Source organism: Oncorhynchus kisutch, linkage group LG27 (genome assembly GCF_002021735.2).
Source record: "Oncorhynchus kisutch isolate 150728-3 linkage group LG27, Okis_V2, whole genome shotgun sequence".
Classification (NCBI taxonomy): Eukaryota; Metazoa; Chordata; class Actinopteri; order Salmoniformes; family Salmonidae; genus Oncorhynchus; species Oncorhynchus kisutch.
Window position 1 is genome coordinate 24,429,471 of NC_034200.2, and position 22,183 is coordinate 24,451,653.

The 22,183-nt window shown below is 40.9% G+C and overlaps 2 protein-coding genes across 5 annotated transcripts in view; one reads left to right on the top strand and one right to left on the bottom strand.

Moving 5' to 3' along the window:
* Positions 1-9,196, bottom strand: part of LOC109871989 (high affinity cAMP-specific 3',5'-cyclic phosphodiesterase 7A-like) — a 28,043-nt gene extending 18,847 nt beyond the window's left edge. For 2 of the 4 annotated variants that reach the window (XM_020463045.2, XM_020463044.2), the window contains exon 1: positions 8,210-9,196. In XM_020463045.2, the coding sequence (XP_020318634.1) occupies positions 8,210-8,347 (138 nt within the window). In that variant the 5' untranslated portion in view covers positions 8,348-9,196. The remainder of the gene's footprint in view (positions 1-8,209) is intronic. The other 2 variants (XM_020463043.2, XM_031806984.1) reach the window with 1 other exon arrangement.
* Positions 9,197-15,285: 6,089 nt separating this feature from the next.
* On the top strand, positions 15,286-21,792 carry LOC109872352 (dnaJ homolog subfamily C member 5-like). Its single transcript, XM_020463555.2, has 5 exons — positions 15,286-15,401; positions 15,534-15,657; positions 18,945-19,158; positions 19,316-19,487; positions 21,516-21,792. The coding sequence occupies exons 2-5, from the start codon at positions 15,551-15,553 to the stop codon at positions 21,599-21,601; spliced, it is 579 nt and encodes a 192-aa protein (XP_020319144.1). The 5' UTR covers positions 15,286-15,401; positions 15,534-15,550; the 3' UTR covers positions 21,602-21,792.
* The last annotated feature ends 391 nt before the right edge of the window (positions 21,793-22,183 follow it).

Sequence of the window (22,183 nt, forward strand, 5' to 3'; positions counted from 1 at the left end):
CCCCTCATCCTCACTCTAGCTATGCTCTTGACCCTGAAGACTGGCGTCCCCCCTCCTCCACCAGGCAAGTTCGGGGAAGTTGAACTCTACAAGCAAGAGTGGAAGCAAGTACAAAGTCTAGTGGGCACCTTTTGGAACAGGTGGTGGAGGGAGTATCTCTGCACGCTGCAGAGCCAACGCAAGTGGCAGAACAAGAGGCCAGATCTTAAAGAAGGGGATGTTGTCTTAATGGACAGTCAGGCTAAAAGAAACTAATCGTTGTTAAGACCCTTCCCAGCCGGGATGGGATGGTGAGGAAAGTCGCCAAGGAGGGAACTATGAAAGTCTTCTCTCTGCCTATTTCCGAAGTGGTTCTCCTTCTTTCTTCGGAAGACACCAGTGGTCAGAGTTAGGTTTATGTGGGATCGTTAAAGACCCCAGGAGGGGAGTGTTCTGGACCTGTTAGATGTTTAGCACCCTGAGTGGGAGTTTAAGTGCAGCAGTGTAGAATTTACCTGTTTGTGTCATGTGACAAGAAGCAGTTCAGAAGAGAATGTGTAAGATGTGCAAGTTCTCCCTAGGGACACCTAGCTAAGCAATATCAAGCATACAGTTGCATTCTAGTAACTTTATATTTGGCTCTAGATTGAATACTCTTACTCCTATTTTCATACATTTAGTTCAGTTATTGTGGAACACATTCTGTGCTCTATTCTAGTGTAAGTGAAAACATGTACTTTTGTGTTTGTTGAGGTTTCACAATGTGATTCAAGTAAAAAGTGTTTAGCTAACTGGATAGCTGGATAAGGGCTACTGTACATTTAGTGAGTTCAGTATACAGTACATTCTATATACTCAATTTTACATCACAAATAGTACGGTTAGTATGACTATTTGAACACAGCTATAGTTGGATGCCCTTCCATTGGCTCCGTTCCAGCCATTATTATGAGCCGTCCTCCCCACAGCAGCCTCCACTGGATGTAATGCACCCTGGACTGAAGAGGCAGACAAATAGGAGAAATGTGTTAGACCATCCATTAAATTACACATTTCGACGTAGGAATATTGCAAAAATATTATCAAATGGCTCACTTGAGAGGAGACAACCTCCCGAGTTATGTCATCGGTCAGTATTGAAATCTGACATGTATGATAGATGTTTTCACGATCTAAAAGTCATTTTCCTATTAACTTCCAGTGTAGTTAAAGTGGCTTTATCACAATGCTACTTCATACCGGACAAATTTCTGCCTGCTTGAACGGCAATAGCTGAGAAACGCATGAAAACATGAAATTACCCAGGGAAGTGATAGAACATCACCCAGAGATGCACAAAAACAATACAACATTCAAAATGGGTGAATCGTTACTTTAAGTAGCTAATGGGATTTAAAAGGGATCTGTGAAAGATTCCAGTACTGTTGGCCAAACCCTTACCCAAGCTCAGTTTCAGCTAATGAAACAAAACACCACTGGCCCGTGGGAAATTGCTTGCAGAGAGAAAGCTGTCTAATTAGCAGCAACAGGATTGGGTTTCAGGATTGTCCACTGGGAAAATCCCACAAACCACATGGAGCAAAGAGAACAACTCAAATGTCACCACTCACTTTCCCACCACCCAAAGAGTCAATGACACCTCAATGATTTTGGACATAGAGCTTTTGTCATTAAAGCCCCCATGCAGTATTTTTTTTAAATCATCACCATGTATCTAATAAATCACTGTGTATTTTTTGGTTGAAAATAACTCCAAATAATATTTTCAGCATTTATTTCCCTGAGCCTCCTTTTGCCATTGAAATGTTCAGTCTGATCATGTTGGCGAGTTGATACTCATTTAAATATATTTACATACACCGCCCTGATTGGCAGATCGGTTCATCAACAATCTAGAGAGCCTACCCCCTTACCACTTCAAAGTAGGAGGTCAAATATGCAAATAAAAGATGACTTGTCATTGGTCAGAATAATCAGATCAGATTGTAATGTTATGCTCTGGACCAAAAACTCCATCCCACCTGAACAGGCTGAAATTCCAGACAAAATTCCTTACACTACATTATCATCATTTTCACAATTTCAGAGTATAATTTTGACCTTGGTGTGGAAATATCATTAAAAAAAACAGGAAATCACTTTTGACAGCACTGCCCCTTTAAATACTTAAATTATGATGGAACCATAACATGTCCCCACTGGTGTACCTAAAAGATAAACAACAAGCACTACAACATTTGACCATACTACTACGAAAACTATTTCATTAAAATTCAATGTGGTATTCTGCTTATACTGTACCATTTGAAAGTCTCAACTGTTCCTGATGAAACTAGTCAAAATCAAAACAAAATATCAGTCCCTGAGAATAGCAGACGATCACAGTGTGAACTCATAGTGACTCACACCCCACCTCCTTTCCCAGTAAGGAAGTAAACAGACACACAGTCCATCTGTCTGCGCTGGAGAGATCCTTTTCAAAATCAAATCAGCTCAGTGTTGATAGAGGCAGCTATAGTTTATCTCGTAGTCCAAACTGACTATCTGCTGGTGTCAAGAGTCCCTACCGTACCTTGTGGGAAATCCACCTCATTAGAATCAAAACCAAGGACCAGATAAGTACAATTCCCATTGGACCTCACGGCCGAGGATCATAGTCCCTCTCCCTGGCTGTACATGCGTGTGTTTCTGTGTCGTGGTTTCAGCCCTGATAAATATTAGCAGACACGCAGACGAAGGACAGCTCAAGGCCCAGGCAGGCAGGAGGGGACGGACGGGGAGTAAGTGGAGCCTTGTGCAGCTGTCTTAGCTCCAATGCTAGCCATCACCTGACTGACTGCCCACTCCTAACACTCCTGGGACTGCCTGACTGGCTTGCTGGCTGTATAGGGGAATGCACCAGTTCACCCAGCTGCCAGCCAAGCGAAGGGCTGGTATGAGCGTCACACACCACGATCTCTCTCCCTTCAGGGGGGGTAGAGGAGCATGGTGTACATCCCTCTTACACCTCTGTCACGTTTTTCATGACGTAGGGGTTTGACAAACTGACAAAAAGTGACAAAGAGTTGACTGCCTAGCCTGGCTTCTACAGTATGTGTGCCTTTCTGTAAGCATGGCAATTTTGGGAGTTGGAATACAGTCATATGAATAGTCAATATGAAACATGGAGCACATAATAAGAGCTATGCTTTTAGTCAAATCAATCCAGTGTTGATAAAGATAGATTTTACCTCAAAAATCCAACTTGTGGAAAATCCACTTTGTTAGAATCACAACCAAGTACCAGATCAGTACATTTCCCATTGGACCATCTGGCAGAAGATCATGAGTGTTCCCAGCCCTTACTGTACACATACTTCATCTTGCCACAGCAACATGAGTCCAACAGGATGTGCTGCCAAGGTTAAGACAAAAAGTATTTAACATGAGGGGAATGAGATCACTGACGTTCCCAAGTCTCTGGTTCTACTATGCACTTAACGTCATCAGAACAATGTGGCTCCTTTCGCTACATAAAGAAAGATTCAGTTGTACTGTTAACATGTTACACAAGACAAGTCAGTCTGGCAAGCTGAAGAGAGCGAGACAAAAAGAGTGGAAAGTTTCTCTGAGACGCTCTGAAGCTGTAGCCTTGAATAAATTCAGTCCCAAAACTGGAGGAGTTAGGTATGCCCTCATACCCAGGCAGTGCACAGCCCGAATTAGACTCCCAACCTACGTTGACATCACAGCTGATAAGTGTGGCGAACGGGGACCAGAATTAGAGCACCATTACAAGGCCTCTTACATAAAGAGCATCAGACCAGGGCTCAGATCCACAGCACTGGACAGGAACAGGAAGTCACACATGCTCATGGCTTGGGAAACTGTCCTCCATGCAGCAGCAGAGTTCCTGCAAGGACAGCTATGCAAACATTCCACTCAACAAAAAAAAGAAGAAAAAAAAGCTAACGGGACACTTGGGATGTTTCCTGATTATTCCCTCGACTTCAGCGTCATGGAGGGGCCACTAACACACGAGGATAGACACGATTTCTCGACGATAAATCCTTATTCCTCTAAATGATTAATATGACAAACAACAGACCTTAATGTTGAAAATGTCATATGTCAAAAGGTCAGTTGTTAGAAAAAGAAAAGATGGCAGGCATTTGAAAGCAGGCCTAAATAGTAACCAAATGTCAGTTGTAACGTTAACTTCCTATTTTTCATATGTTGGGAATGGGAATACAAACACTACTTTTTCATAAGTGTGCTGTGTCCTACAAAAACAAACTGAGCAAGCTCTTTCAAAAGATAAAATGGAAATCCATTTAAGAGATAATATTCCACATAACACTTTCCAGGGTAATAATGTGACGACAACAAACAATCTTATACTGGACAGGTCTCTGACTGCGTCCCAAATGGCAGCCTATTTCCTATATAGTGCGTTACTTTTAAAAACAGGGCCCATAGTGCTTTGGTCAAAAGTAGTGCACTATATAGGGAATAGGGTGTCATTTGGGATGTAGAATCTGCCCCTATAGTCACGTGCGATGATGATAAGTGCGATGGTGATAAAGCCATTTGAGTGCTGGAAACAGCATAACACAGGTTTGTTTGTTTTTCCAGCTCATCATGTTTCTGTCTATATGATGGGGCAGTTGGGGAAAGCTCCAATAACACGATTTTAATACACGTGCTAGGCCATTCCATTCAAGGATTTACAAGGCATTTCATTCTGAAAGCATTTGTGAGCTTTGAATACAAGACTTGTTTGAAAACACATGTGAGCTCGTTTTAAAGAAGACTCATTTGAGCTTTAATTCCAGTTTGGCAGGACACAAACATGCAAATGAAACTGGGTAAAAAAATAAGGTCATAAGACAAACTTTTCTTTATAGTGCTGGACTTAGTCAAAAGACAGATTATTGGGACACAACCTGGGCTTGCGTTTAGTATCAGTCCCCCCTTAAGCCTAAGAAGCTGTCAAATATCATGCAAATTCAGACTTCATGCAAACCAAACTTGACCATATATTCAAATCTGACAGAATACTGGTCCACGAACAGTGTGACAGGTACATTTACCTGAAGCTTGAACAAGGCTATCCTATCAGCTACAGGCCCGTGGAATAACAAGGTATTGTATATTTGTAACGGACACATCACCACATAGGGTACTGTCATCTCCCCCCTATTTTGCATAGAACCTCAGGGTGTAGGAAATGACCATTGCGCTGAAAGCTGAAATACGCTAAAAGCTGAGATGACCAATAACTTAACTAGAGACAGTACCTGTTGTCCAATAAAATAAAAGCATTGCTGCAGAGAACAGACAATGCAATGCATGTGTTCATTGACTGTTTTTGATTCAGATCAGATGCCTTTGACATAGTTCAACTATGGACACATCACACTGTCACAGGGGCTTTGGCTCTAATGTCTCAACAGGCTCCCCAGTCCTACGCACACCACTCAGACTGCATCTTGACATCACTGGCCCTTCCCTACCCATTCAACAGCAGTCCCCTCATCTCCATCTGCATCATTCTTGATTATTCAAAGTTCTTAACACCTGGGCAAGGTTTAGTATACGCTTACCTTAGTCACAGACCTATCTGCAACTGTGCCCTTGACCACTTAAGCCTAATTGCTCCAGGTACACTGAACCCACTCCCTCCGGGTGTCTCAGGGGAGTTGAGAAATGAAAAAAAAATATTTCCATTACACATGTGTGTGTGTGTGTGTAACAGGACAAATATAAGATAAATTGTATATAAAATATAAATTCTACTGGGCTGGCTGACTTCAAAGCTGTAACCAAGAAAGCTGAGTGAGGAGAAGGACAGAATGGATTAACTCTCCCCTAGCCTCTATGTGTCCTGTCCCCAAAACACATGCTGTCTCTAAACGGTAGAAGGGACAAAAGCTAAAACTGTTCTAAGGTGCTTCACAAATTCAAAGCTTCCCCATGAATTGTGGCACTTCAGTGTGGAAAGCAGTGTGAGCATCTTCATATTCCTCCCAGTGTGTTGCCTGTAGTAAATCACACATCAGACTGTGTGTGTGTGTGGACTGGATGGACCCTTCTCGTTAATGGAACAGACCACGGATCTGGCTCAGGGAGGGCCATAAAAGACCATCAGAGATATAGGGGAAAGGCAAACAGTCTTGATGGTAGCATTCTAAGGGGTTCATAAACTAATCACACACCCTTACTGGCCTCTCACAGATCCCAAAGTGATGCAGGCCTGTGAAGTCTGTGTGAGGTAAGGGCCATCATGTCATGTCGGCCTCATGAATAGCTTCCATTTGGACTCTGTTATTATGTAAACATAAAACAAGTTAACCTTCCTTTGAGTCATTACAATGAGGTCTTGAACAGTACAAAGTTATCTTAAAATGTTAAATCATATCAGGTATTGCCAATATTCAATGCATTTCAGCAGCAGAAACAGACAGATGTCAATGACCACAGCGGAAGCATTATACAAGAGAATTAACATCAGAAAACAACCCTATACGATGTGTTAAACTGAAATATATAAACCCAAAGAAACTCTTAAGACCAGGCACCATACAGAATAATACAGTAGGCCTATGTTGTATTAATTACTGTGTTTAAAAAGTTGCCAAAATAGATGGCATCAAAACAACACAAATCACATAACGAGATTGAGTCACTCAACTCGGCCTCTAAGGCTCAGTCATTACCTCCTCTGACCAGAAATGCAAGGGTTAGGCTGCACAAGTAAGTTGTGAAACTGCACCTCCAGCATTCTTACCACACTGCACATTGAAGACAGACTGACTAACTATCACAACCTTATCTAAACTAAAGAAAGATAAATCAAACTAGAGTCTAGGGTTCTTTCAAAAGAAGTAAAACAACTGCTTGTTAAAATGACTTATCAACTACATATTACCTAATAATGAAGTGCCTATTAAAGGGATACTTCAGGATTTGGGCAATGAAGACCTTTATGAGGAAGTTAGAAGTAGTTTTGCGAGCCAATGCTAACCAGCGTTAGCACAATGACTAGAAGTCTATGGTAACAGCTAGCATAGCACTATGACAAAGATAGATGTCCAGTCATTGCTCTAACGCTAGTTAGCAATTGCGCTAATGCTAGTTAGCAACTTCCTTCAAACTGCATGCAGAGACAAAAATGGTATCCACAAGTTCATTTGACTCTAGGGAAGACCAAGGGCTTCATTGCCAAATCCCAAAGTATCCCTTTAACTACTAACAGACCCTTTACAACCACCTTAAAAAAAGGGTACCTTGAGGTAAAGTGTTACCCAATATTCTTTATCATGGCTACTTAGATCAAGCACCTTTGATTGAAATAATAGCTTTGTGTATACTGTGAGGTTATGCTGTGGTTAGTATGTGTTTTTCCTTTTCTCTAGGTTTGTTTGTTAAAGTGTCAGCAGGCTTCTACTACAGTATATCTGCCATACGCCTGCAAAGCATCCAGAGACATATGGGGCATAGAAACCTCCAGCGTACACCAGGCCATCCCGGCAAGCCTACCCAAGACATACCCCTTCTGCATGGATGGCTCAGCACCAATGACTGATGATGGATTATGGACTTGTTCAGCAGTTTACTGTGTCATCCTTACAAGTTATCTAGAGATGTTTGAGTTATACAGAAACTCTGTTCTCAAAAACTGTCTTGAAGGCATGAAAAACAAGGCCTCTACTACAAAATGTTGTCAACAGCCGAGACCAGTACACTAAATATTGTGTATTTTTTGAGATGGAAAGCTGTTTTGGTTAACTTCAATCAGGTTTAATGGCTCAATCTCTATGCATTACATATTAGGGGGGCTTAAAACATTAGTACAATAATATCACTAATGTTTTTCATTGGTCATATTATTATGGATGAGGGTTTTATCACACAGGTCAAGTCAGCCATCTCACTGACTTAATAACAAAGATTGATAAAGAATGTTAAAGAATAATAAATGAGTCCATTGTGAGCATTCCTGTGGAGGGGTCATATAGGTCAATATGAGGCAAAAGTTGCCTAGTTGCTATAACACAATTCATTTGGTGGGCCACTCAAAATGTAAAAGAATAGCTACTTTGATTCCATCAAAATATATCAATATTAAACTAATTATTGTAGTAATTTCCCAGCATCATGCACTGCACAACTCCAACATTGATGTGATAGCTGAAAATTAAAATATCTAATTGTTTTCCACCCAGATTGCTCTTTGCCTTGCGCTTACCTTGGACAGCTGTCTTGGGGCAGGTCCACCAAAAAGAGACGAACTGGAGCTGAAGCTAATGGCTCCCCTACGGCTGAGAACATGTTTAGGAACCGGCCTGTCTAGAGGCAAAACCGGTAACTGATAACATACTTCCATTGAACAGTCAAAGCTCGGTCCAGCTCAAATTGCAATAAAAAAGCAACATACAAATCATGTAAAAAAAAATGTTGCATATATGCTGATGGCACAACTGCAAATGTGCCAATCACAACAACAGCACCCCTTCCCTTAATTTGAGTCAAATATATTTAGTGATTGTGACTACAATGGCCTGTTATCTTTTTTTGATGCTTCAAACTTGCACGAAACGTTATCGAAAGCAATCCCACTCCTCTAATATTACATTCCAATAAGTCCCATGATATCCATATTTTATCCATTTGGGTTGTTTACCATTTTACCCTATTGAACTCAAATCCGGCCTTGAAAACGGAAAGGCCTCTTTCTTTTTGGTATCTCTGTAATAAATAGCTTCCTCATATAAAAAAAATCCTTATTTCCCGGAGACAGTGCAACGTCCAAGCAACCAAAAATCAGATGATGAAAACGATTCAGAGACGGAAAAAATATATTCAGAAAATAAGAGCGGTCATCTACAATGGTATATAAAACTTTCATTTACAAATAAATGTGTGTTTATTCTGTCCCTGCATGGAGCGGTGCCTTGGCGGTAGAGAAAGTAATCAGCTTGCATTCAGTCCATTTCCCCCTCATTGATGGCATAAATTACGGTAGCGCACAGACGGTAATCATTGTTCATATAGCATCACGAGGGAAATATGCGTTCTTCACCTCGAAACAAACAAGTAACCATGGGTCCAAAAATGAAAATTAAAGAAGCAAACGACAACAAAGGCTACAACGCCACCGTAGTCCGTATATTTCGCTGTTCTACCCTGTTCCCAAAATGTAAGTTCCCACCAGCGATGGAGCTATCGACTATCTGATGAGCCCTGTCTGAAGCATCCAATTGTATTTGCTTACGTGATGTTACCCTCTTTGGGATTGGATGAAGATGTACTGCATGTATAATAGATAGAAGTCTATTGGCTGAATGGAAAGCACAGCACACTCCCGTTGCATTACTGGGCAAAAGATCATTGCACATCTGTATTTTATACAATCTTTTGCCATTGACCGACTATAAACCCTTTTGTCACTGTACTGGACAAAGACGTCAGATCAACGCCCAAAGTTGGTTGATATTTGATTGAGTTGTCAACACGTGTAAATATAACATATTTGAACAAAACCTTGATTGAACCTTGTATAGGCTATTGGGGTTAAAGCTGTATGAAAGAAAGAAAACTATGTAATGTGGACGTTTTGAAGATTCAATCAAAAAGCCACGATGATGCAAATGAGTGATTACGTCAATATGGTGAAATTGCTTAGAAATAATGTTGACTCTAACATTTTGGTCTATTTACTCCCCAAGGCCATATCTGATTGAATATATTTTGCTTGTTTACATAGCCCTAGCAGTAGGGTTTAGATTACCCTGTCACAGATGACCCCGTCACAAATATAATGTATTTGTATACTACATAGGCTTTTTTATGTTAAAATGCCAATTGTACAGTGTAAACTACAGGTAACTTGATTGATGGATTGTTGCAGAGATAACCAGAATCATGTAATAGGAGTACTTTGGAGTACATAGGAGTACTTTGGAACAAATCCAGATCAGATATGTGTTATTCTGGACACATTTTAGTTGAAAACTATTGTTTTTACATCATTGTACTGTTGTTCTACATTGTTCAGATTCTAAACGCATCAAGGTGGATGGCCTGAAGGGAGTAGGCCTAGGCAAACCTTACTAAACAAATATGTCATTTGGATGATACACAAAGTAATTTGACTAAAGCACTAAACAGGAAATACGCCTGACTGAGCATTAAAACTTTGCCTCCATTACAAATGGCACCCTATATCCCTTTTATGGGCCCTGGACCTTATCCTCCCTGGTCAAAATTAGTGCACATTTCAGGGTATCATTTGGGACGCAGAATTTGACTTTGAGAGAGAGAAAAAAAGTCCCTCATCCAACCATGAGGTCTGGTGTGTGTGTGTGTGTGTGTGTGCGTGCGTGCGTGCGTGCGAGAGAGAGAGAGAGAGAGAGTGAGAGTGCTCCAGTCCAAAAGTAGGCCATGTATGGGAGCTCCAGGCCAGCAAAAGCAGGATATGGGGCAAGGATTTACATCTGCAGCTACACTAAACACCGTTACAGTGCTGATAAAGTACAGGCCTACAATACGGATGCTGCATCATGAACTCACTGCATATTCTACAGCCCTATGGCAGCCAGCTCGTATCCACATAGAATAAGTACATATTCAGAGACAAGAGAAAAATAGCACAGGTCTTGTAGAATTAATAGAGGTACTCCATTTCACAAGCACAATTTTATGATTTAAAATAGTTTTAACGATTTTAATGGATTAAAAAAAAAAATTATGTAATGGATACAATGTGTATTTACACATTTGGTTTCCCTCTGATTGTAATTGAAGCTTTACTACACCTGTTAAGGCCTACCACTGTGATGAGGCAAGTCAAAGGGCATCCATTTCAATGAATGATTTCCCCCAACAATGTAGACCCTGGGACACCACAGACTAGTCCCAGGGAAGACATTGTTATCATTGGCGGGACCCCTGAGGAGCCAGCCAGGAAGCCACTAATACAACACAGGTGAGCCTTTCCACCTGGGTGTTTCCTAGGAGACCTGTGTGTGTGTGTGTGTGTGTGTGTGTGTGTGTGTGTGTGTGTGTGTGTGTGTGTGTGTGTGTGTGTGTGTGTGTGTGTGTGTGTGTGTGTGTGTGTGTGTGTGTGTGTGTGTGCGCACTGTATGCTCAGTCACCACCACCACATCATCCCACAGGGAGGAATCCAAATAACAATTATGGCTCAGGGATTAGCAGAGGTGCACTGTAAACAGAATCAATGTTGTTGTTTTTTTCCCAAAGGAACATTTGCATTAACGTCAGAGGACATAGTTCATAAAACAGGAGGAACTAACTATTCACTCCTCCTGCCATATGTTCACTTTATCAGCCATATGCCCTATGTATTTTCATTTAAAATGTAATACTATTCCAATTTAAAATGTAATACTATATTTAAGCAAAAAGGCCTGAGGAAGTGTGCTATATGGCCTATATACCATGGAAGGTCTGTTCTTAGGCACGACGCAACACGGCTATATACCACAAGCTCTAGGGTTGTCTTATTGCTATTATAAACTGTTTACCAACGTAATTAGAACAGTAACATATATATATATATATTTTGTCTGGTAGATTGTCTGTTATAAACTTGGTGGTTTGAGCCCTGAATGCTGATTGGCTGACAGCCGTAGTATATCAGACCGTATACCACGGGTTTGACAAAACATTTATTTTTACTGTTCTAATTACATTTGTAACCAGTTTATAATAGCAATTAGGCACCTCAGGGGTTTGTGGTATATAGCCAATATACCATGGCTAAGAGCTGTATCCAGGCACTCCAGGCACTCGTGCTTAAGAACAGCCCTTAGCCATGATATATTGGCCATATACCACACCCCCTCGGGCCTTATTGCTTAAATATATATCAGCATTCAGGACCCAAACTACCCAGTTTCTAATCTAATTTAAAATGTGATACTGTAAATGTAACTGGCATTACGTTATATGTACAACATTATATTGGCATTACAATTTCATTTTCTATATGTTATTCAGTGTCACCTGACCTACTGTACTCTACTACACTACAGTGACAGTGCACCAAAACATTCCTGTGTGTTTGTCACCACCATGCGATGAAAATATGCTATTACATACAGTTCTATTATAAAAAGTGACAGTAAGTTACAACAAACCTTTGCACACTGGGAAAAAGAGTTTTCACAACTATCCTCCACTACCCATGTCCATGTGCTAGGTGGCAGTATTTCCTTTGAAATGGTGAATTAAAAAAATTACCTTACCTAAAAAATATTTTACTTTTGTAGTTAAATAATTATACATATTTTCCTCATTTCCTCTTTATGCAAGTGCTGGATTTTCACCCACAGGGGTCAATCCACCATTCGTTCTGTTCTTAACTCCAACCCTCCGATATCCACAGATAACCCATCTTTCCCAGTATAATACAATTTAGCGTTTTCCTTTATCAAATCAAATCAAACTTTATTTGTCACATGCGCCGAATACAACAATACAACATATTACCGTGAAATGCTAACTTACAAGCCCTTAACCAACAGTGAAGTTCAAGAAAGAGTTAAGAAAATATTTACCAAATAAACTAATGTAAAAAATAATAAAAAGTAACACAATAAAATAACAATAACAAGGTTATATACTGAGGGTACCGGTACCAAGTCAGTGGGCGGGGGTACAGGTTAGTCGAGGTAATTTGTACATGTAGGTAGGGGTGAAGTGACAATGCATAGATAATAAACAGAGAGTAGCTGCAGTGTACAAAACAAATGGAGGGGAGATCAATGTAATAGTCCGGTGGCCATTTTATGAATTGTTCAGCAGTCTTATGGCTTGGTCATAGACTTGTTGCTCCGGTACTGCTTCCCATGCGGTAGCAGAGAAAACAGTCAACGACTTGGGTGACTGGAGTCTCTGACAATTTTTTGGGCTTTCCTCTGACACCGCCGATTATATAGGCCCTGTTTCCCAAGCCACTTCTTTGCCTTATGGCAAGGTGCTCCATCATGCTGGAAAAGGCATTGTTCGTCACCAAACTGTTCCTGGATGGTTGGGAGAAGTTGCTCTCGGAGGACGCATTCTTTATTCATGGCTGTGTTCTTAGGCAAAATTGTGAGTGAGCCCACTCCCTTGGCTGAGAAGCAACCCCACACATGAATGCTCTCAGGATGCTTTACTGTTGGCATGACACAGGACTGATGGTAGCGCTCACCTTGTCTTCTCCTGACAAGCTTTTTTCCGGTTGCCCCAAACAATCGGAAAGGGGATTCATCAGAGAAAATGACTTTACCCCAGTCCACAGCAGTCCAATCCCTGTACCTTTTGCAGAATATCAGTCTGTCCCTGATGTTTTTCCTGGAGAGAAGTGGCTTCTTTGCTGCCCTTCTTGACACCAGGCCATCCTCCAAAAGTCTTCGCCTCACTGTGTGTGCAGATGCACTCACACCTGCCTGCTGCCATTCCTGAGCAAGCTCTGTACTGGTGGTTCCCCGATCCCACAGCTGAATCAACTTTAGGAGATGGTCCTGGCGCTTGCTGGACTTTCTTGGGCGCCCTGAAAAGCCTTCTTCACAACAATTGAACCGCTCTCCTTGAAGTTCTTGATGATCCGATAAATGGTTGATTTAGGTGAAATCTTACTGGCAGCAATATCCTTGCCTGTGAAGCCCTTTTTGTGCAAAGCAATGATGACGGCACATGTTTCCTTGCAGGTAACCATGATTGACAGAGGAAGAACAATGATTCCAAGCACCACCCTCCTTTTGAAGCTTCCAGTCTGTTATTCGAACTCAATCAGCATGACAGAGTGATCTCCAGCCTTGTCCTCGTCAACACTTAAGCCTGTGTTAACAAGAGAATCACTGACATGATGTCAGCTGGTCCTTTTGTGGCAGGGCTGAAATGCAGTGGAAATGTTTTTGGGGGATTCAGTTTATTTGCATGGCAAAGAGGGACTTTGCAACTAATTGTAATTCATCTGATCACTCTTCATAACATTCTGGAGTATATGCAAATTGCCATCATACAAACTGAGGCAGCAGACTTTGTGAAAATCTATATTTGTGTCATTCTCAAAACTTTTGGCCACGACTATACACGTCTCAGTGTTGAGGATCAGAGCCCCAGTGTTGAGGATCAGCGTGGCAGACGTGTTGTTTTCTACTCTTACCACCTGGGGGCGGCCCGTCAGGAATTCCAGGATCCAGTTGAAGAGGGAGGTGTTTAGTCACAGGGTCCTTAGCTTAGTGATGAGCTTCGTGTGCACTATGTTGTTGAACACTGAACTGTAGTCAATAAACAGCATTCTCACATAGCTGTTTTTTTAGTCCAGGTGGGAAAGGGCAGTGTGGAGTGCGATTGAGATTGCGTCATCTGTGGATCTGTTAGGGCGGTAGCGAATCGGAGTGGGTATTGGGTATCTGGGAGGATGCTGTTGATGTGAGCCATCACCAGCCTTTCAAAGCACTTCAAGGTTACCAATGTGAGTGCTACGGGGGGGTAATCATTTAGGCAGGTTACCTTCACTTCCGTGGGCGCAGGGACTATGGTGATCTGCTTGAAACATGTAGGTATTACAGACTTGGTCAGGGAGAGGTTGAACATGTCCGTGAAGACACTTGACAGTTTAGCAATGCATCCCTCCCTTTTACTGTGATGTCTAATGAGGGTCTTGAACCTCCCTATTTGTAACATTTATACCAATATTGGCCTAAAAATGTATACTTTACCTAATAGTGTAATGCTGATTGATGGATTGTGGGGTTTCAGATCCCTTAACAATCTTAACCCTGATATTATGACATGAAAACCATTCCTGGGCCTGGCTCCAAAAACGAGCCACCGATGGACAGTACCAGAAAAGATGCTCTATTGATTCTGTTTCCTCATGGCAAAGTCTGCACAGAACTGACTGTTCAATGCCTCTTATATATTGAGCATTCTTTTTGTAGCAAGTATTTTATACAACAGCTTCAATTTATCTACTGTACCAGTTCATAGACCCGATGCCAAGGTATTAGGACATCAAAGACCTGTTCTCAACTCACTGGAATTGTATGCGGCATTGCTTTCAAACTTTTTGAGTTGAAGTGAAACTGCTATATTTATACTAATCATTCTCCCAGACCCTTACCAAGGAGTTGTCATGCCTACCTTCAGTCTCACACAATAAAAGCAGCAGACCGTCTCAGCTGAAACCTGATCAAGCCTACACAGGCGTGTAGAGTAGACCCATTGGTGGCCTGGGAAACTCAAGACCTCTAGTTTATGAATGTTTCATTTCACCGGACCTCATGTCTGACAAACAGTTGCTAGCAGTCCACTGCAAGTCCATCGTCACCATACACCTCACCAGGGAGGAAGAGGACTTCAACTGAGGACTTTGATACCATAAAGGAATTATAAGGATAACTGCTGCATAAAATTAGGGAAGCTAGGTATTTATTTTGTCTCCTTGGATGATCATTTATTTTCTGTCAAAAAAGAGCTTCATGGTTTGACTGAGTGTGTTTTTTTAATGGTTGTACTGGTATGAATCTAATTCACCATTGTCTGCCCTCTTTCTCCAGCAGGTAATGGTGGTAGGATGTCTGAACCAAGGCAGCGCTCTCTGTCCACCTCTGGAGAGTCTCTGTATCAAGTGCTTGGGCTAGAAAAAGGCTGTACCCATGATGACATCAAGAAGTCCTACAGGTGGGAAATAAGGCACAAGCAATTCACATCTATCTATCTATCTATCTATCTATCTATCTATCTATCTATCTATCTATCTATCTATCTATCTATCTATCTATCTATCTATCTATCTATCTATCTATCTATCTATCTATCTATCTATCTATCTATCTATCTATCTATCTATCTATCTATCTATCTATCTATCTATCTATCTATCTATCTATCTATCGAGGATTCAGAAGGTATTCAGATCCCTAGACTTTTTTCACATTTTGTTACGCTACAGCCTTATTCTACAATTGATGAAATAAGTAAAAAAATCCTCATCAATTGACACACAATACCCCAGAATGACAAAGTGAAAACAAGTTGTTTGAAATGTTGCACATTTATTAAAAATTAAAAACAGAAATACCTTATTTACATACAGTAAGTATTCAGATCCTTTTCTATGAGACTCGAAATTGAGTTCAGATGCATCATGTTTCCGTTGATCATCCTTGAGATGTTTCTACAACTTGACTGGAGTCCACATGTGGTAAATTCAATTGATTGGACATGACTTGAAAAGGCACACACCTGTCTATATAAGGTCCCACAGTTGACAATGCATGTCAGAGCAAAAAAAAGTTGAAGGAATTGTCCGTAGAACTCTGAGACAGGATTGTGTCGAGGCACAGATCTGGGGAAGGGTACCAAAACATTTCTGCAGCATTGAAGATCCCCAAGAAGACAGAAGCTCCATCATTCTTAAATGGAAGAAGTTTGGAACCACCAAGACTCTTCCTAGAGCTGGCCGTCTGGCCAAACAGAGCAATCGGGTGAGAAGGACATTGGTCAGGGAGATGACCAAGAACCCGTGGTCACTCTGACAGTTCCTTTGTGGAGATGGGAAAACCTTCCAGAAGGACAACCATCGCTGCAGCGCTCCAACAGTCAAGCCTTTATGGTAGAGTGACCAGATGTAAGCCAATCTTCAGTAAAAGGCACATGCCAGACAGTCTCCCAGTCCCAGGCAGGGACTGGGAGACTAGTCAGGATTGAGGGAAAGATGAGTGGAGCAAAGTACAGAGAGATCCTGGATGAAAACATGCTCCAGAGTGCCCAGGACCTTAGACTGGGGAGAAGGTTGGAGAAGGTTCACCTTTCAACAGGACAATGACCCTAAGCACACAGCAAAGACAATGCAGGAGTGGCTTCGGGACAAGTCTCTGAATGTCCTTGAGTGACCCAGCAAGAGCCCAGACTTGAACCCAATTGAACATCTCTGGAGAGACCTGAAAATAGCAGTGCAGTGACTCTTCCCATCCAACCTGACAGAGCTTGAGAGGATCTGCAGAGAAGAATGGGAGAAACTCCCCAAATACAGGTGTGCCAAGCTTGTAGCATCATACCCAAGAAGACTTGAGGCTGTAATCACTGCTAAAGGTGCTTCAACAAAGTACTGAGAAAAGGGTCATATGTAAATGTGAAATGTACGTTCTTTATCTTTTATAAATTCACAAAAATGTATACAATCCTGTTTTTGCTTTCGTCATTATGGGGTATTGTCTGTAGATTGATGAGGGGGAAAAAACTATTCAAACAATTTTAGAATAAGGCTAAGACGTAACAAAATTTGGAAAAGGTGAAGGGGTCTGAATACTTTCCTGAATGCACTGTATATCTATCCCATCTACTGTACATCACTATCATATCTATTATCTATCACTATCTACATCATCTATATCTATCACTGTCTATATCATCACTATCTATCACGTCTATATCTATCACTATTTATCACATCTATATCTATCACATTTATATCTATCACTATCACATTTTATCTATCACTATCTATCACATCCACGTGTATATCTATCAATCACATCTACATGTATATCTATCACTATCACATACGGTATACATAGAGTATACCAAACATTAGGAACACCTTCCTAATATTGAGTTTCATCCCCCCCATTTGCCCTCAAAACAGCCTCAATTCGTCGGGGCATGGACTCTACAAGGTGTCGAAAGCGTTCCACAAGGATGCTGGCCCATGTTGACTCCAATGCTTCCCACAGTTGGCTGGATGTCTTTTGGGTGGTGGACCATTCTTGAAAAACACGGGTAACTGTTGACCTTGAAAAACCCAGCAGCATTACAGTTCTTGACACAAACCAATGCGCCCGAACTGGCACCTACTACCATACCCCGTTCAAAGGCACTTCAATCTTTTGTCTTGACTATTCACCCTTTGAATGGCACACATACAAAATCCATGTCTCAATTGTCTCAAGGCTTGAAAATCCTCCCCTTTATCTACACTGATTGAAGTGAATTTAACAAGTGACACCAATAAGGGATTTTAGCTTTTACCTGAATTTACCTGGTCAGTCTATGTCATAGAAAGACCAGGTGTGCTTGATGTTTTGTATACTCAGTGTACACAGTATCTATCATATACTGTATCACATGATGTTGGGAAGAAATGGTGTGATCATCACTTACAGACAGTCGTACCAAGATGACTCACATTTTCCATTGCAGACTAATCAATACTAAATCTATGCACACTCGTGTTCCACACACACTCAACTCTAGATATGCCCCTCTTTACATTTATCACTGTATCTATATGTAGGATTGGAATGTTTGTTTTCTACTAATGTAATTTTAATTAATCTCACTCAATTTTTTGTTTGTTATGGAAACTAGGCATAAATTAATTTAACTTAAATGAATGATAACTGATAGGACATTACAGTGTTGTCAATGCCCTAATGTTGTTTAAACAAAGGATTTAATACATCAATAGATTCATGCCTGATGCTCCGATGATCTATTTTGACGTAAGATGGTAGTTGCAATGTTATTATTAATTGCATACATGAATAGCCCCTAATTATGTTAATGCACCCCCTGATAAATCAGAATAAAATAAATAAATCATCTCTAAGTACCCCACCCCCTAAATATTTTCCCGCAGCCATGCTCCGAAGTGGTTTCTAATACTAAAAAAGACATGTTCACGCACCACAGCAGATGCCACATCTCCGTTGTGTTGTTGTTTTCCAGACACCAGATAGGGCAGTAGGCTTAGTGCCAGCATGGCTAGATCCAGACAAACAAGTGTGTGTCAAGATAAGTCAAATAAATGACCATAATGAAATCCATAGAGAATAGAGCTGTATGGTAAACACTAAACAGACAATACAGCCTTTGTCTTTACACACCATCTCACACAGTTTCTGAAACCACATAGGAGAAATCTGTATTTTTGTGTGTACATTTATTTACTTTTGAATTCCTTTCAGAAAATTAGCTCTGAGGTACCACCCGGACAAGAACCCTGACAACCCAGAGACAGCAGAGAAATTCAAGGAGCTCAACAGCGCTAATTCCATTCTGTCAGACGTCACCAAGAGAAACATTTATGACAGCTACGGCTCCCTTGGCCTTTATGTGGCCCAGCAGTTTGGAGAGGAGAATGTCAACACCTACTTCATGCTGTCTACCTGGTGGGCTAAGGTGAGCTTCCACAATCATCTGGAATCCCTGGATGGTTTTATTGTGCATGGAGGGGAAAGATTGGTGCGAGCTGCTGCGTTTGTGTTTGAGTCTGTCTGCGTGAGTGCGTGCATGTTTTTGTGTTGTGTTAACCTATAGAATATCTCTGTCCTGTCAGGGTCTCTTTGCCTTGTGTGGCGTGATAACGGGGTGCTACTTCTGCTGCTGCCTGTGCTGCTGCTGTAACTGCTGCTGTGGAAAGTTGAAGCCCATGCACCCCGGAGAGGGAACAGACAGCTATGTCTCCCCTGAAGACCTGGAGGAGGAGATCCGCCACGACAAGGAGACTGGTGAGGGGACACAGTCAGTGGGTGAAGACACACACACACACACACACACACAAATACAGTTGAAGTCGGAAGTTTACATACACTTAGGTTGGAGTCATTAATACTAGTTTTTCAACCACTCCACAAATTTCTTATTAACAAACTATAGTTTTGGCAAGTCGGTTAGGACATCTTTGTGCATGACACAAGTCATTTTTCCAACAATTGCTGACAGACAGAGTATTTCACTTACAATTCACTGTATCACAATTCCAGTGGGTCAGAAGTTTACATACACTAAGTTGACTATGTCTTTAAACAGCTTGAAGAATTCCAGAAAATGATGTCATGGCTTTAGATGCTGGAGGAAACAGGTACAAAAGTATCTATAGCCACAGTAAAACAAGTCCTATATCAACGTAACCTGAAAGGCTGCTCAGCAAGGAAGATGCCACTGCTCTAAAACCTCAATGAAAATGCCAGACTATGGTTTGCAACTGCACATGGGGACAAAGATTATACTATTTGGAGAAATGTCCTCTGGTCTGATGAAACAAAGATAGAACTGTTTGGCCATAATGACCATCGTTATGTTTGAAGGATAAAGGGGGAGGTTGGCAAGCCGAAGAACATCATCCCAACCGTGAAGCACGGGGGTGGTAGCATCATGTTGTGGGGGTGCTTTGCTGCAGGAGGGTCTGGTGCACTTCACAAAATAGATGGCAATATGATGAAAGGAAAATTATAGGGATATATTGAAGCAACATCTCAAGACTTCAGTCAGGAAGTTAAAGCTTGATTGCAAATGGGTCTTCCAAATGGACAATGACCCCAAGCATACTTTCAAAGTTGTGGCAAAATGGCTTAAGGACAACAAAGTCAAGGTATTGGAGTGGCCATCACAAAGCCCTTACCTCAATCCTATAGAACATTTGTGGGCAGAACTGAAAAAGCGTGTGCGAGCATGGAGGCCTACAAACCTGACTCAGTTACACTAGCTCCATCAGGAGGAATGGGCCAAAACTCACCCAACTTATTGTGGGAAGATTGTGAAAGGCTACCCGAAACGTTTGACCAAAGTTAAACAATTTAAAGGCAATGCTACCAAATACTAATTGAGTGTATGTAAACTTCTGACCCACTGGGAATGTGATGGAAGAAATAAAAGCTGAAATAAATGATTCTCTATTATATTATTCTGACATTTCACATTCTTAAAGTAAAGTGGTGATCCTAACTGACATAAAACAGGGAATTTTTACTAGGATTAAATGTCAGGAATTGTGAAAAACTGAGTTTAAATGCATTTGGCTAAGGTGTATGTAAACTTCCGACTTCAACTGTACTAGCATGTTAACAGATAGACTTCTTGACTTTTCGCTAACGCTAGTTAGCATTGGCTTGTGAAACTACCTCTAACTTCCTTCATACTGGACACAGAGGCATGCAAATGGTATCCACTAGTTCATCTGACTCTGTGGAAGTAGATAAAGGACCTTGTTTGCCAAAATATGAAGTATCTCTTAAGAAACACATAGGCTACTCTTGCCCTATGATTTCAACAGCACAATATTTATATAACATCCATGTTAGAAAAAAGGTCCCCGCTTACAAATTCACTGTTTTACTTTGAATGGTAGTTAGAGGTTTATTACATGTTTACAAATGTGTGGTAAGCAGTGTAGACAGATATATAGCTCATTTTTTGTGCCAACGCATCAATCATGAGAAGTTGATGGGCGAATTTGTACAATGAGATCATGTCTCTGGAGATTCAACAACAAGTAGTTGTGATGGCTTTGCGTTGATGTGATACATCATCTTTGTGCCATTCAGAAACGTTTCGTATAACATCTCGGTAGAATAATAGAGGATCAAATCATTTCTAAACATCTTCTGCAAACAACAAACAAACTAACTATACCGTTAAGTAGTGAAAACAAAGTGTAACATCAATGAATGGAACGAGAGAAAAGGTATCCATGTTGATCATTTGATATTGTAGGGAATTTTAGTGTCATTATTCACAATGTTGTTGTGTAATCCTAGATGTGGACACTCCGGTTGTGCACCAGCCAACTAATGCCAGTGAAAAGACACAGTTGATTGGGGACGGCCACCGAAGCTACACCTGAACCTGGACATCTACAAACCGTAGAGAGGCACTAGACGACATAAACACTACACAGTCCATTGCTGTGTCAATTACGTCATTACATTCTCTGTAAATAAGTGCTTTTGGTTGTTTTTTTATTTTTTATTTTTTATCTTGATTTCTGTTTTCATTGGAGGTAGTTGATGTCGTTGTTCTCCTGCAAACTAAATCCATCATCTCCTTTCACTTACCTAAACACTATGAAGTGCATTGGCTTCACTTGTCACATAGTACAAATAGCTCAGTGTGTAAATATTACGATATGTGTATGTATAAAAATAGAACAAAAGTATTTTGTTGAAAATAAATGTATGATTTTATCTGTCTATACAGTCAACATGAAATGGTATCTGATTTATTGGTACGAGTGTATATATATATATATATATATAGGGTATATTTGTTTTAATGCTGTAGGCTGATGACAGGTTCAGAATCAATGTGTGTCTGGGGCATTGCTTACAGTATCAGCATAGCTTAATGTATTCAAGGTCACATACTGGTATTTGCTTTTAAAATTAGGTGACTAATGTTTCACAATAGATTATGTTTGTCATTGGAA